The sequence below is a fragment of the Vigna unguiculata genome, chromosome 1 (assembly GCF_037176805.1).
Source record: "Vigna unguiculata cultivar grain cowpea cultivar isolate G323 ecotype 2 chromosome 1, ASM3717680v1, whole genome shotgun sequence".
Taxonomy (NCBI): Eukaryota; Viridiplantae; Streptophyta; class Magnoliopsida; order Fabales; family Fabaceae; genus Vigna; species Vigna unguiculata.
Window position 1 is genome coordinate 22,198,105 of NC_140792.1, and position 14,959 is coordinate 22,213,063.

At 37.3% G+C, this 14,959-nt stretch overlaps 1 protein-coding gene and 1 non-coding gene across 3 annotated transcripts; one reads left to right on the plus strand and one right to left on the minus strand.

Moving 5' to 3' along the window:
• Positions 1–6,564: 6,564 nt before the first annotated feature.
• On the plus strand, positions 6,565–11,128 carry LOC114177283 (histone H3-like centromeric protein cnp1). Of its 2 annotated transcripts, none has more exons than XM_028062572.2 (7): positions 6,565–6,707; positions 6,801–6,847; positions 6,922–6,967; positions 7,082–7,218; positions 8,154–8,228; positions 9,978–10,053; positions 10,832–11,128. In XM_028062572.2, the coding sequence occupies exons 1-7, from the start codon at positions 6,599–6,601 to the stop codon at positions 10,885–10,887; spliced, it is 546 nt and encodes a 181-aa protein (XP_027918373.1). In that variant the 5' UTR covers positions 6,565–6,598; the 3' UTR covers positions 10,888–11,128. The 2 variants fall into 2 exon arrangements, with proteins under 2 accessions (XP_027918373.1, XP_027918365.1); XM_028062564.2 differs by having other exon boundaries at positions 6,567–6,707; positions 7,079–7,218.
• A 1,591-nt stretch (positions 11,129–12,719) lies between these two features.
• On the minus strand, positions 12,720–12,826 carry LOC114165567 (small nucleolar RNA R71). The gene has a single exon (XR_003599733.1). It is a non-coding gene; the product is annotated as a small nucleolar RNA R71 (small nucleolar RNA).
• Between the last annotated feature and the right edge of the window lie 2,133 nt (positions 12,827–14,959).

Genomic DNA, 14,959 nt, shown 5'->3' on the forward strand with positions numbered 1-14,959 from the left:
GGAATATTTCAAGTCATAAAATAAGCCCAAAAATCAGAATTTTTGAGAGAAATAATTCAGGAGCTAAATGCACCCCTAGTTTTAACTTTTACACCCCCTTTCTGCAATTGGCTATCTATTTCTGAAAAGGAATATTTATGGAGCTAAATGCACCTCCAGTTTTTATTTTCCATTCCCCTCCTGAAATTGGGTCTTCTAACTCTGTTCTGCACCCCTTCTTTTTACTAATCTGCACCCCTAATATCACTTAAACTCCACTCAACTAGATTACGCCACATGACGATCCTCTACTCACTTAAATAACCAATTAAAGTTTGCCACGTCCTCGATCCTCCACTTACTAAAATAACCATTTAAAACTTGCCACGTCATCAATCCTCCACTCACTAAAATACCCAATCACGGAATGACACCTCATCACTCTCTCTCCTTCACACAACCAAAACCCTAACCTTAATTTTCTTCTCTTTCTCCCTCATCATGTCATAGCCGCTGGCCGTCACCACGCCCTCCGATCACCTTTGGATCCCGTTGTTTTAATGTAGCGTTGTCACCCTCCATCACTGGCAGCATCCAAACAGACCTCCATTGCTCCATTTTCGCGCCACCATCTTCTACGACGCATCACGATGTCGCCACCGCTGCACCATGCTCGAACCAGCCTTCATAATTCGCTGCTTTCGATCTGCGCGGACACCAAAGAACCTCGGACCAACAACACCGTCCATATCCACCGTGAACTTGGCAGCCACCGTGAGTCCTCCATTTTTCTCCTTCATCGTGAGCGAACCCGTGGTCAATGCAACGCCTCCAAACCTGTAACAGTGCGCAAATCGTCTTCTTCCTCGTGACGTCAACCATGGAACCCCTCGCAACCAGCAACTGTGTCTTCTCGTTGGGACCAGATCTGCATCTTCTTCATCGTGGCAACGCTCATGGCAGCAATAAAACCTTCTCGCAACCATCATCGCAACTCCAGAACGTGAGCCTATCACCGTTTTTCACAACAGTTGCGGACCCAGCACCACTAGCGTTTTCGTCGCCACCACGTCAACCACCGCAACCTTCGCGCAACCACTCACCACAGTCAAACCCTAATGGAGAGAGAGAGAGTACTCTAACACGTGGTAACCTCTCAATGGACTGTCAAAGAGTCAAGACTGGTCAACCAGTCAACTTTGGGTAAAGGTCGTCAACGTTGGTCAAACATGTTATTTTACACTATATTTGGCAGGTGCTCCTCTACATGAACCCTAAATGGCCTAGAAAAGGAAAGAATCGTCTAGCAGTAGTTCATCGTCGGCCAAACTATTTCTGGGAATTTCCAGAAATTCTAACTTAAGGAAATAAAATCTCAATCATAATCATACTAAATTTAGCATGCCAATCAGACATAATTATAAAATTAACGAGTACAGCTACTATATTTAGCATGACAATCAGACTTAAAATAAAATTAACGCGTAAAAATCCCCTAACCTGGATTCCTTCGCTTAAACTTGGGGTTCTTGGTTTCTTCTTTGATCAGAATGGACTCCCCTTGTTTTCCCGCGTTAGCTCTCCTTCTCACTCAATTATCACAGAAAACTCTCAAATTTCGCATTCCTTTCCTTTCACTAAGCAACAATGGCAGCACATAAAACCTTCTTTCTCACTCAATATTGCACTTTTAATGGTGCCTTAATGGTAGTTTAATGTGCTAAAACGAAAATGGCTTAATGTTCATGATAATTGCCATTCAATTAGTCATTATGGACTGTTTTTCCAACCTCCCTTAGCTACTCATTCAGCTAGGGTTTTTCCTACCCTTTCACCTTCATGCCAAAACTAATTTTAGCAAAAAGAAAGTTTAATTTAGAGTTACCAAGGTTCGAACCCATAACATGCCAATGCCAACTCAATACACAACCATTTAACCAATTCATGTTTCGTGATAATTCTTAATCATTTAAGAATATAATATCACGCACCACAACCAATATATTATATGAAACAATTTCTAATTAAAATAATTATAAATTAAATAGCATATAAACAACATACATAGGACTTAAACCCAAGTCCTCACACACAACCAAGTACTCTAAACCACTTGAGCTAGTCCTTTTCCACGTCATATCAATCAATAATTAATGCCTTAAAGGCTCCCACTGCCCGCATTTCTTAATTAATTAATTATTTATTTAATTAAATTTAGTGGATCTTACATGGTGTGTCCATTGTTTCGGTGATACTTACAGTATTTGGTCATATCTGCATTGGGGATTCAAGGTTTTGCATGGTGGTGGGATAAGGTCTGCTTGGAGTGCCTCGTCGAGAAGGCGTGATCTAGGGACGTCAGCAGGGCGTATTTGGAAAAGCGTGGTGGTCTAGGCTCTCTGGGCCTAGGTTCAGAGTGTGAGGGTGGTTTATCTGTCTTAGCGGTTGAGGGTGTGTAGTTAGTGCAGAACTTGGTGCGTAAAGTCTTCATCTCCTCCATGCAGATGTAATCCGCAGCACGCAGCTTAAGTTTGTGCATAAAGGCTGGAGGTCGAAGATAGACGTTGTCAGCAAACGGACCAGGTTTCAACGTAAGGGCCATACATTGCAGGATCCTTTCTTGAGTGAGGTTTGGCATCCGGAGGGCGGTCTTGCTGAAACGGTCTATAAAGGCTTGAAGCGTCTCATCTATTTCTTGTCTAACGCTGAGGAGGGATAGGGGGTGGGCTGATGAGGGTGGCTGCCAGTAAAGTGGGTGGTGAAAAGGTGGGAGAGGGTGTCAAAGTAGTCAACAGAGTATGGAGGAAGAGAGGTGAATCATTCTAAGGTTGGGCCTTTGAGAATGGTAGGAAAAGCTTTCCAAGAGACGGCGTCTTCAGATGTGTAGAGGGCGACATGGGAGACATACACCTTGAGGTGCTCGTCTGGGTTAGTGTTGCCTGCATAGTGGTCCAGTGTGAAGGGTTTTCACTGGCCAGGAAAAGGTGTGGTGGTGATGACATCGGTGAAGGGGTGGTGGCGTCTGGGCTGGTGTGGTGGCAAGGGTTATGGTGGTATGGGATGTCGGATAATGGTGGGGAATGTGGTGGTGTAGTGGTGAGGGGGTATATGAGTGGTGGGGAGGGTAGCAACAGGATGAGTGGCTGCAGGTTATGCGGGGATGGTGGTGGGGTGATGGGTGGTTGTGTGGTGGGCAGAGATGATAGGTGTTTGTTGAATGTTGGTGAAAGTGTGTGTGGGTAGGGTTGTACTCAATTTCTTCTTCACTGGGTTGGTATGCCGAGGACTTGGGGTTCTTTGGCAGCTCTTTGCCCTTCCCCTTCTGAGTAAGGTCAGCTTCAATCTCGTCACTTGGGGTGCTCTTATCATAGGACTATATATAGGCAGTATAAGCTGAATAATTATTGAGATTTGCCTAGATATAGTACAATTATCCTTTTCAAACTCTCATATTTTATAATTAAAGCAATTAAAAAATATTTCTCATGTCTATATGTGTGAAGCTTCATTCTAAAGTTTTTATTTTCTTAATATAATACAACCATAACTAATGCATTTCAGTGTTACAAATATCTTGCGCTAATTTTGGAAAAATAATATTCAATTTTTTCTCCTATTTTCACCATGAGATTATTTGCTACGTTATCAATAACAATTACATCATTATATCGAAATTATAGGGGTAATAGTCTTTGTTAACGATTAAATGTAAGGCCCTTTATTTCTGCCCCTTAATCTTTAGGGCTGCCCTGCAGCAGTGGGCCTAAAGGCCGGCCCATAGGATAAAAACTTTCGTGTTGCCCTAATTCCATACTCACTCTCACTCTTGCAGAACTCAGCAGCCGTCGCCCTTTCCGCACTAGAGCTCTGCTAAGGTTTACTCCTAACCCTGAACCAGTGAACTCAGTTGCGTTCCTAGCCTCATGTAAGTGCTCTACACCTCAGGTCTTGCTTTTCTTCCGCCTTTATGTTGTACTTCCAGTAGGGGTTCGTCGTAGGTTTACATATGTTCTTCCGCATCTGTTCCACAGCTTAGTAATCTGCCGTTGGAGCTTCGCGTTCCGCTGTTGGAGACGCACCCCGCTCTTAGCCCTTTCCAGGTACGGGAAGTTAGGGTTTCAGGTTTAAGATGATATTTTTGGTCTATTCTTGAGTTTGCTTGATGTTGTACGGTGAAATCATTGTTTTTGGTGCGTGGGATACCTTGTATGGTTGTATGGATCAGAATGTACATCTGTTGCAGGAGAAACCAGGGCGAGAACTGGTAATCTCGCCCAGGCGAGTCGGATTCGCCTAGGCCAGTCTGACGAAGGCTCGCCCAAATCCTATTGCGTGAAAGGTCGCCCAGGCGAGAGGGGTCTCGCCTAAGCGAGATCCCGTGATGTTCCCTGGGTGCTCCATCGAACCCTCGCCTAGGCGAAAGGGGGGCTCACCTGAGCGAGCACGTCTCGCCTGAGCGAAACCCTTCAGCCTGAGCGAGGGGTTGGGCGAGGCAGTACGCTGTTTGGGGTGCTTGTTTATTCTTGGATGATTGATATTGGCTTCAGTGTGAATTGTATGATGAGAAACATGTATATAATGGAATATTATGTGTGCTTGGCATGAATTATGAATTGTGCATAACGGGTTGGGTATGAACTTGGCATGCGAAATGAATGTGTGGTTGGAAATTAAAGGAACATGGTATTAACATGAGAGGAGACCCTAGACTCATGGGGTGGCGATGATCAGATGTATGGATTCAAATGTGATGCGTACGAGGAATAGATCTCATGGATGGGTATGGAATTGTAAACATGACTTTGATGTTCTCCTACTGCTGTTTTATGAATGTTTGTCCGTGTCAACGTGTAATTCCTTAGGGTCTCTAGGTGAGACCTCCGGGGCTACGCTTCAGTGGTCGGGACGTAATCCCATGGCCCCTGTTAGTGGGTGTCCATGGTGGTGCCCCATCTGTATAACTAGCTAAGGATTCAAGGTAAGGTTGCATCCTGACACTCTGAGGAGCCAGTTAGTCTCACCTAGAGCGGACTGACTCCTGTGGTGAGAGTAGCAAGAGGCCTGAAATCCAGTAAGGGCTAACCTTGTGGTGAGGGAAATTTGATTCATCGTAACACTTGTAACACATAGCTCATGATCGAGCAGCTCAGGGTCGAGCAGAGGTATACACCACAAGTGCAAGCATCCGCTGAATCCGACCAAGTTATACGTATCCGGATGAGTCGAGTCGAGTCGTAGTGTATTGAATGAAGAGTCATAACATGCTTGGTTGTTATATGGATATGAGATGATGAAAATATATTTGACTGTATGATGAATATGTTGTTGGCTCTAGCTTACCCGTTTCGTTGCATGGTTGTGTTGTATGTGACTATTCTTCCTTGCGATGATCATCAATTTGATTGAGGGGAGCAGATGGGCGAGGTTCTCGTGGTCAACAAGGGAATGGTGATTCCGCTGCTTAGCCATCTGGGATGGATCTTATACTTCTTTCCGTCGTGCTTTCTTTAGGGCTATGGCCCCTGTATTCGTGGTTATTAGATTGTAAACTTTTAGTTAAATAGTTATTCTGCTTTTGTTGGCATCGTGGTGTGCCTAGTGTTGTAGGGGTGATGTTGAGAACCCCAGGACTGCGTTGTTATACTATCTTATGTGTGGCGTTTCCTTTAATTGCGTTTATAAATTAAATGGGACGTTACTGACATAATAATCATGAATTAAAATGACTTGTTTTATAAAATTGAAGAAAGAAATATATAATAAATTTTTATAAAAACTAAAATTACATATTTGATATAAAAGTAATTTTAAAGCTGAACAATTATAATTTTAATTTGTCAATGTACATTTATATTAAAAAGATGAGAAATGAATCTCATACAGATCTATCAGTACACATTCATTTTGTAAGAATACGGTAGCAACAAGTTGCACATGTTATTTGAGATGATTATACTTTTGTTTTTCCTAAGTAAAGATGATTCTAACTTTTTGTTTTTTTTTTTTGTTTTTTATAAAACATCAACAGAAAGAAATAATTTTTTTAACACTATCTTCTACTGTTTGTTTATCACATGACTAAAAAGTTATTAATTTCTACAGTACATCAATCACTTAATTAACTTGTTATTTTAATATTTTGATTTTGGTCTTCTTTTTTATTTTACCTTTCATCCCTAGATTAACATAATAAAAGTTTAAGAGACAATACAAATTATTTAATCATTAGAAGGTAAAAATAAAAATATATACAAAATAATATTAAAAGGAGGTATAAGTAGTCTAATTACTTTAAAAATCACTTGTAAAAATTATTATAGGTAATTATTTTAATTTTAAAAATATTAAATTCAAATAAAATTATTTAAATATGAAATAATGAGATAATTATTTTATTTTAAAAAACCTTTATTTAAATAAACGAGAATTTATTAATGTTATAGTTATAATTTTTAATTCTTACCTTATCCAAGTTAGTAATCTACCAAAATTAAATTAAAAAGTTAGAAAAATAATAATTTAATGTGCTAGTCAGTGAGATAACGGTAATATTGAAGCAGGGGTAGTTTGGGAAATCAAGAAAGTGGAGGCAAAATGCTGCATTTTAGAATTTCAAAAGATGCAAAAGGTGAAACCAAAAACTGAGACAAGTTTCGCTTTCTTCATAATTCGTTCGTTGTTGGGTTCCATGGCGAGAGTGAAGCACACGCCAGCTTCGCTCAAAGTTGGTATGTCTGAAATTCAACACTTAGTTTTTTTTTTTGTTTTTTTTTTCACTTCTCAAAACCAAACCCTGATTTTCTTCCCTATTCAATTCGAAGGTAAAAAAAAAGTCAGTCGCGCTTCCACATCCACGCCACAGCAATCGGTAACTGTCTCTCTCTCCGTTTCGATCTGCGAAATCCCTAATTTGACTTCTGTTTTCTCAAATTGTGATTGAAGCCTGCGACAAGAAGTCGTAGAAGGGCTCAAGAAGAGGAGCCGCAGGGTACGTGAAAAACGCGTTCTTCGTTTGAGTTGAGCTGTGGTTGTAATTATTCTGCTGATTCATTTTTGGTGTTCTGATATTTCATCATCATTTGTTGAAAAATTAAAAAAGAAGAAGCAGCAGCAGCAGCGCCACAGACTCAGGGAAGGAAGAAAAAGCGCAGTAAGCCAGGAACAGCGGCGCTTCGCGAGATTCGTCATTTTCAGAAGAGTTGCAAGCTTCTTATCCCGGCTGCCCCCTTTATCAGATGTGTAAGTTTTTCCGCAACCATCTCGGATTTGCTCTTTAGTGGAGATTAGTCCATTTTTGTGTCGCTTGTACTAGGAAATGTAATAAATAGTGATAATATGATGTTAGTTTTGGGTATGCTGCTTTGCTTCGCTTTGATGCTTAGATTTTCCTCTAAAAACATTAGCAATTATACCAAAAAAGTCATTATGGCTATCTGTGAATCTTTTACTACAGGTGATGAGGGGTGTGTTGGAAATTTTTTTTGATTGGTATATGATCGGTGTTATGTTCGATGGAACGGATATGCCAACATTGTTATTATTAGGGGTGTGTTTGGAAACTGTTTGGTTGGCGTTGAATGGAAGTTTTACACATTTTAATGCAACATTAAAACATCTAGAGATGCTGGATCGGTGTTACCTAGCTGCATTGGGTGGATTGTATGCAAAAAAACACTAATTACAATTACGCAGTTGAGTTAGTATGTTTGTTGGACAGTTAGCAGAATTAGTTCTCCCTATTTACCATTACCGTAAATATCTGAATCTGAAATTAATGTCCAACATCTGGTTTTCATAAGGACAAAAATTGGATACAGTTCTTTTGGTGACGTTTTTCAATTAGAATTAGATTTTCATTCCAGTAATTTGTGCAAAGTTTGCATCTAAATTTTTTTGATTTTCATAATACTTCACTTGCAGCTTCTCCCACTCTGACTAACACTAAGTAAATTACTTGGGTGTAGAAGTGGGCATCATACTGTGGTTGCTAATTAACATTAAGTAAATTACTAGGGTATAGAAATGAGCATCATAGTTTGGTTGCCGTTTTGTTTTTTTTTGTGGGAATATTTTTGTAGCTTTTGCCACTTGTTCACTGATGGACGTTATTTGGCTGAATTAAATCTTGGGAGAAGTTTGTTGACGTTGTTTTGGCAATGTTTGTTTGGCTGTAGGTCAAACAAATTACACATCAATTCTCTACGGAGGTGTCTCGCTGGACGCCTGAAGCTGTGGTAGCACTGCAGGAGGTATGCAACTTATTCCATGTGCATTTGAGTTATCGCTAGAGTGCTAGAATGTTGCAAATTTTCAATTCATCTAATTAGAAAGCAAAGGCTGTTTTCATAAAAAGAAAAATCAATGTTTAGTTAAATTGTTTTAACACAACTTCTTCCTGACCTTGTGTCAATTTGTTGCTGGGTGAACTCTTTAAATTTTTATACTTAAAATAATGTGTTATTAGATTGTACTGCAGTCCTCAATTCAATTTGTTTTTTTTTTTTTGTAAATTTATTTTATTTGTGTGCCTTTTGCATGGTTTTAAACATTGAAAATCTGTCCAATATTACTGAATCTGCTTAGAAACAAAAACCATTGATCTGTGAAAATTGAGGTTTTAGAAATTTAATGTATAACTATAAATCAAGATGCTCTAGTTAGTTGCAGTCTTAATGAAATGAGAATAATAATAAGTAACTTGTTAAGATGTGTTTCATCAGACTTCCAAGTGATAAATATTTAATTAGAATTCTCTATTTTTAACGTTTTTTTTTTATATTATAATTTAAGGCATCAATAATGCAAGGTCCCTTTTCTTTTTCATAAATCCTTACGAATTCAATAGGCGTAGCTGAATTTTTATTTTTTTTTTCTTTCCTGGGTGTATGGAGGGAAAGGTCAGGGAGGCTCCACTGGGAGAGGGGGGAGTGGAAAAGGGTGTAGTGTCTCAGAACTCTTCCCACTAACTTGTCTCCAAGACTGTTCTTAACCAATATTTAAGAATCTGAACTTCAGGGGAGGGTGAATGGAAAAGAGGACAGTGTCTCAGGACTGTTCCAATGAACTTGTCTCCAAGGGTGTTCGTTAATTGAGATCAAAGTGATTTTTAACCCATTTTTAAGAATGTAAACTTTTTGTTGTTATCTCTGGGGTTGAGCAACATATGAACACGCTAGTTGCAATGTATGCTTCTTTAGACAGCAAGTAATGTTTTTGTTCTCTTATTATTGCATTCATGTAATCAATTCCGGAATACTTTTTCAACATTGCTATCACAATGGGAAGGAAAGGAGATATTATAAAATCAAAATAGGTTATGGAATGAAAAGGGGTGGCCAACCCTATGCTTGGATTATTGTTATTCTTAATGAGGGAGGAGGGGGAAGGTAAGCGTAATTAGTGTAAATTTCCAATATTATTTGATGTAACTAAACGTACTAGGTTGTAAATTTCAATTTTATTTCAAACCAAATCTATTTCATCGACTCCCAAGTTCGAGGGAAACAAAAAGAAGAGTTTAAGCGTAAGTGGTTCTATTAAGGAATTTTGTTTCCTGGACGATTTGGTTAACCTTTTAGTAACAATGTTATCGGAAAACGAATTTAATGTTTCGAGTTCAAACCTTAGGGAGGAACCTATTCCAACAAAGGTCCGAATTCACCAGATTTCCTCCTCTTCCATAAGATTTTTACTTCTAAGCAGGGAATACACTTGTACTTCTCCCCTCTCAAAGTTGCCTGACATCAAAACTCACTCTTGATCACCCATCCACACCTTTTAACGTGTCTCACCATTTGCTTGCTACGTTTACATCTCCGATGTGTTTTTGGATGCCTTGTATCGAGTCCTTGTCAATAGCGCTGCTGTGGTCGTGATTTGTTCACTTGTTAATAACATTAATTTAGAATCATTTATTCATTTTCTCCTGTTGTGTCATTTTTAACCAAATTTCTCATAAAACATGCAATTCTTTTGGAATTTATATAACCTTACTGCAGGCAGCTGAAGAATGTCTAGTTCACTTGTTTGAAGATGGAATGCTTTGTGCAATTCACGCTAGGCGTATTACTCTTAGTAAGTTGATATAATTTTTTAAATTCTTAACCAGATTTTTCGTGGATCATCTAATCATCCATGAATTTGGCTTTCATAGATTCTATACCTGCTTTTATTTGTGATAAATGTATTTGTTTCTTCTGTTACATATAAATTAATTGTTTTATTAATTTATTAGTTACAATTAAAAGGATATTCTACCGTATGACGGAGTAAATGCTAGAGGAAAAAAACTTCCCGGTGCTGTACTGGGTGGAAAGTTTTGCCTTTTTTTAAGAGAAAATACGCATTGTTTTAATTGACAAATACACTTATAGTTCTGATTCGCCATTACCTTTTAATTGGTGTGTATCTTTATAAAGAATGCTGAATACAGAAAGATATAAACATAGCGGAGAGTTTATTACCTCTGGTCATGTATAGGGTTGCAGAACCCTCCTTCCCATATCACAAAATGTTGCCTTTGTTCCTCATGTCTCATGTGGCTATTCCTTTTTTACCCGGTTGACCCATTTTACTTCCTTCAGAATTCTAGTTCCCATTTTTCCTTTTTTTTTTTTTCTAATAATTTTCCCTTTACCTTTAATATTTTTATTTCATTACTATGTTATTATCGCTTATGATGAATTTCTTTAATTATTTTTTGTTCGTGTATAACCATGTTGTATAATTTAAGCTAATAATAATAATAATAATAATAATAATAATAATAATAATAATAATAATATTATTATTATTTTTGAGTATTTCTTCCCATGTGAGTATTTTTGAGTTCTCTTTCTTTTTGTTATCTCAGTGACAAAGGATATTCAGTTGGCTCGGAGGCTTGGAGGAATAGGAAGGCCTTGGTGAATGCACAATGCCAGACGTAAACACCACTATGAGTGCTTTATGCGTGTAAACCTTGTTGCCAAATTAGAGTGTTTATTTGGTATTATATATTAGGAAATGTAATGTAACTCATTTTGTAGTTGAGACAACAATTATAGAACGCAAATTAAGAATCAACCATTATAGAATGGTTTCTACGATGACTTTAAATTGATGAGTGACGAAATGGTATAAAATTGTACCAATGAAATATTTCAAGTAATAGTTTCCATCCATAATGTTGATGAACAAATAAAATCTATGTGCATTCATACATTAGTTTAGACCATTTTTATTCATTTTTGCATTATTGCAATGATATCATTTTGCATTATCTTTGTTTCGGACCATACATTTGGGTTGGTGTATTGTTTGTGTAAACAGGTGGTGTTTTGAGGTGAGCAATTTGAAGGGAGTTAGTGTCAAAAGTGAAGAAAACAAATGAGTGAAATTCACACGTGCCTGGTGAATTTTTCCATGACCTGTGGTTTTGTTTTTAAAGATGTAGGATTCAAAACAAGTTTCACTGATGCTTGGTGGATTTTTCCATGACAATGGATTTGGCCTCAAATGTGAAGGAATCAAAACAACAACTTCTACAAGTGCCTGATGAACTTTTTCTACGACCTATGGATTTGACTTTAGAATATAGAGTGCAAAACAATGAGTTTCGCATGTGGCTTGTGGATTTTCCCACAACATGTTGATTTTTATAAAGAAATATTAATATGATGTGGATTGTGAAGGATTTAAAGAAAAAGAATATAAAAGAAAGATAAAAAAGGGGAAATGGTTAAGGGAGAGAAGTAACAATCTCAACAAGTGGAGAAAACGTAGAAAGGATAAAATGGGAGGATCGTTCACAAAAAAAATCTCTCCTCATCTTCATCATTTTCTCTTCTTTTGCCGATATTTAGCTTTTACATTATACAAAACTAATTTTGTTTTTGTTGGAAAATTGATGTAAGACTCTATATTATAGTTTCTATTTCTTGACAATTGATGTTCATTAATGTTATTTATTTGAGTGTTCTATTTATGATTTTTTTTTGTTTATTCTATGAGCAATTTTACAATTAGGAAATTGAAGATTGTTTGTAATTATAAATTGAATCGGTAAGGTTGTCACAATTGAGAAATTGGACATGTTTATGCTTGCAATTCCAGTGAATCTCATTTGCTCAAAATCATGTAAATTAGGAATTTAGTATTCAACGAGTCAATCCCAAAGGACGATATTTTATTACTACGTTAACGATTGGTGCACTTGCCAAACGTTTGTCAAGCTTTTGGCGTCGTTGCCAAGGATTGATTTTTCTGTTGATATTAGTGATCTAGTTCGCTTAAGATTTGAGATTTAATTTTTAGGTAGTCAAAACTATTTTTACTTTTAGTTATTTATTTATTTATTTTTTCTATTTTAATTATCTTGCTTATATTAATTTGTTTTCACGTGAATTTTGTTGTTAGAATCTTGTGTCTCTAAGTTGTTTATGCGAGGTACAGTTGCAGAAAAAATCTTGCTTTTTGACCCTGAAATTGATCATTTTGCTAAACGTAATAGGAGTAGCGCAAGAAAGAAGAAGCAAGAAAGAAAAGCAGAGCCATCAATTGATAAGAAAGAGCATATATCAACAAGGGCAGATCAAGACCCACTTGTGAGGAGGACTCTTCGTGATTATTCAATGCCAAATACTAATAATTACAAGGAAGCATTATGAGACCTCATGTTCAAGCCAAAAATTTTGAAACCAAGCCTTCATTGTTGCAAGTCATCCAACATAATCAAATACTTTCCTGCATCCAAGTCAACGAGAATGAGAAATGAAATCACTACTTTTGTGCAACAAGAAACTGAATCTCTGTACGAGGCTTGGGAAAAGTATAGGGAGTTATTGAGGAAATGCCCACATTATGCTTTACCAGATTGGTTATAAGTCCAGATATTCTACAACGGTCTTGCACCCTCTTTTAAAGCAATTATGGATGCAACAAGTGGAAGATCGTTTAATTTGAAAACATCAAAGGAAGTTTTCGAGACTCTTGAGTTAATGGCAAATAATACCGTGAATATGCAATTTGATGGTCAAAATAGAAAAGGTGGAGTATTAGAGGTTAATATTTTGGATGCTATCCTAGCTCAAAACAGGTTATTAACATAACAAATGATTGAGTTGACTCAGAAGTTGGGTAATATGCAAGCAAAAGTATTTAATACAACGTCTCTAATGTGTGATTTTTGTGGAGGAATGCATCAAAATGGTGAATGTCAAGTCACTTATCGAGAGGCACATGTGAATGTAGTAGGCCAACAACATAATTAGTTTGCTAACAATTTTAATACAAATTAGAGGAGTTCACTAAACACACCTTGGAGTGGTTTGAATCAATCTAATCAACCAAAGTCTCCATATCAATATCAAGCACAATCTAGCAACCAAGGAAATAAGATATCTACTTTGGAGAGTGCTTTGGAGAAGCTAACTATGCAAACCTCAACATTTATGGAGCAAACTTCTAATTTCATAAATGAGGTAAAGACTAATTTCAAGAACTAGGAAGCTTCAATCAAAAAGTTGGAGAATCAAATTGGTCAACTTTCCCTAGTGACTGTAAGACTTCCCTAGTGACTGTAAGACTAGAGGATTTAAATAATTAAATAAATAATTATTTAATAAATGCGGGTAGTGTGAGCCTTTATGGCATTAAATGTTAACTTTCATGACATGGAAAAATACTAGCTTAAATGGTTAAGAGTACTTGATTGTGTGAGAGGATTTGGGTTCGAGTCCTATGTATGCCAATTGTGTGTTATTTAAATATATTATTTTTTATAAATATTGAGTGAGAGGAAGTGCTGAAAGGTGGAAGAACAAAGGAGGCTTTGGAAATCAGAAAGGATAGTTAATTTTGCAAGTGGAAGCAAGGAATACCAGGTTAGGGGGAGCTGTATTTTCGTGTTTTTAGTGCTTATTGTATGATTCTGGATTGAATGAAATGTATGCGAACCTTGGATTCTGCCAAAATGTGGTTAATTGTTCGTGTTTTTGGAAAATTCCAAAAATCGTCTGGTAGCGTTGAATGAACCCCCAGGAGACGCATGTTCCAGAACCCAATTTCTGGGTTTTTCCTATGAACTGCCTGGCGGCTAGGTGTTGTCCGCTAGGCGTCGCAAACTGGCTTGCCCAGTTGTAATGTTTTCTTGAGTTATGTGATATTGGTGGTGCTAGGTTGGAATCTTTATATCAAATTATAAATATTTTTGTGTGTTTACATGTCAGAAGTTGTATAAATTTGTGATAATTGAATAAGTCGTGAAGATGATTGGGGATTAGGGTTCATGTGGGAATTGGGAATGATGAAATACATTTCGGTTTAGGATTGATGTACTACTTCCATGAAAATGATATTAGGTTGGTTTAGCATGAACTTGGGTGATGTTGAACAGTAAAATCATGTCAGGAGTTGTGCTGGGAATATGATTTGAGGTTTTAGGGTTCGAACAAGTGTAGAGAATCAGGGCTGAACCCAGAATTTGTATGCATCGCCTGACGACGCATGTATTACTGTCAAGCGACACATTAGTCGTAGGCAGCTCTATTTTTTCTATTACATTTTGTTTTGTATGTGATTATTGGGTAATTTAGGGAAGGTTTTTACGAAAAATTATTAATGGGTGGGAATAGACAATAATTGAGATGAGATTCATGTAATATGAATGTTTGGCTTTTGGATGTATTATGGTTTAGTTTTGTAGGGACTGTTGTGGATGTATCAATTGTGATGTTGAGTTGAATGGAATGAGTCGTGTGTAAATTAGAAAATGAAGTAGGATATGGTATTCATAATATAATTGATTGAGTGACAAGATTAAATGTGTGCACAGTGTCCAGTGATAGGAATTATGACTGGATAATTGTTAACTGAATATTATTGGGTATTGTATGTTGGAGGTTCATTGGAACTTGTGCAAAAGTGCCAAAAAATTAGTAGCATTGCGTTACTGGTATAACGCCTAACGACGTGGGGTGAGCCGCCAGGCGATAGAGACTCA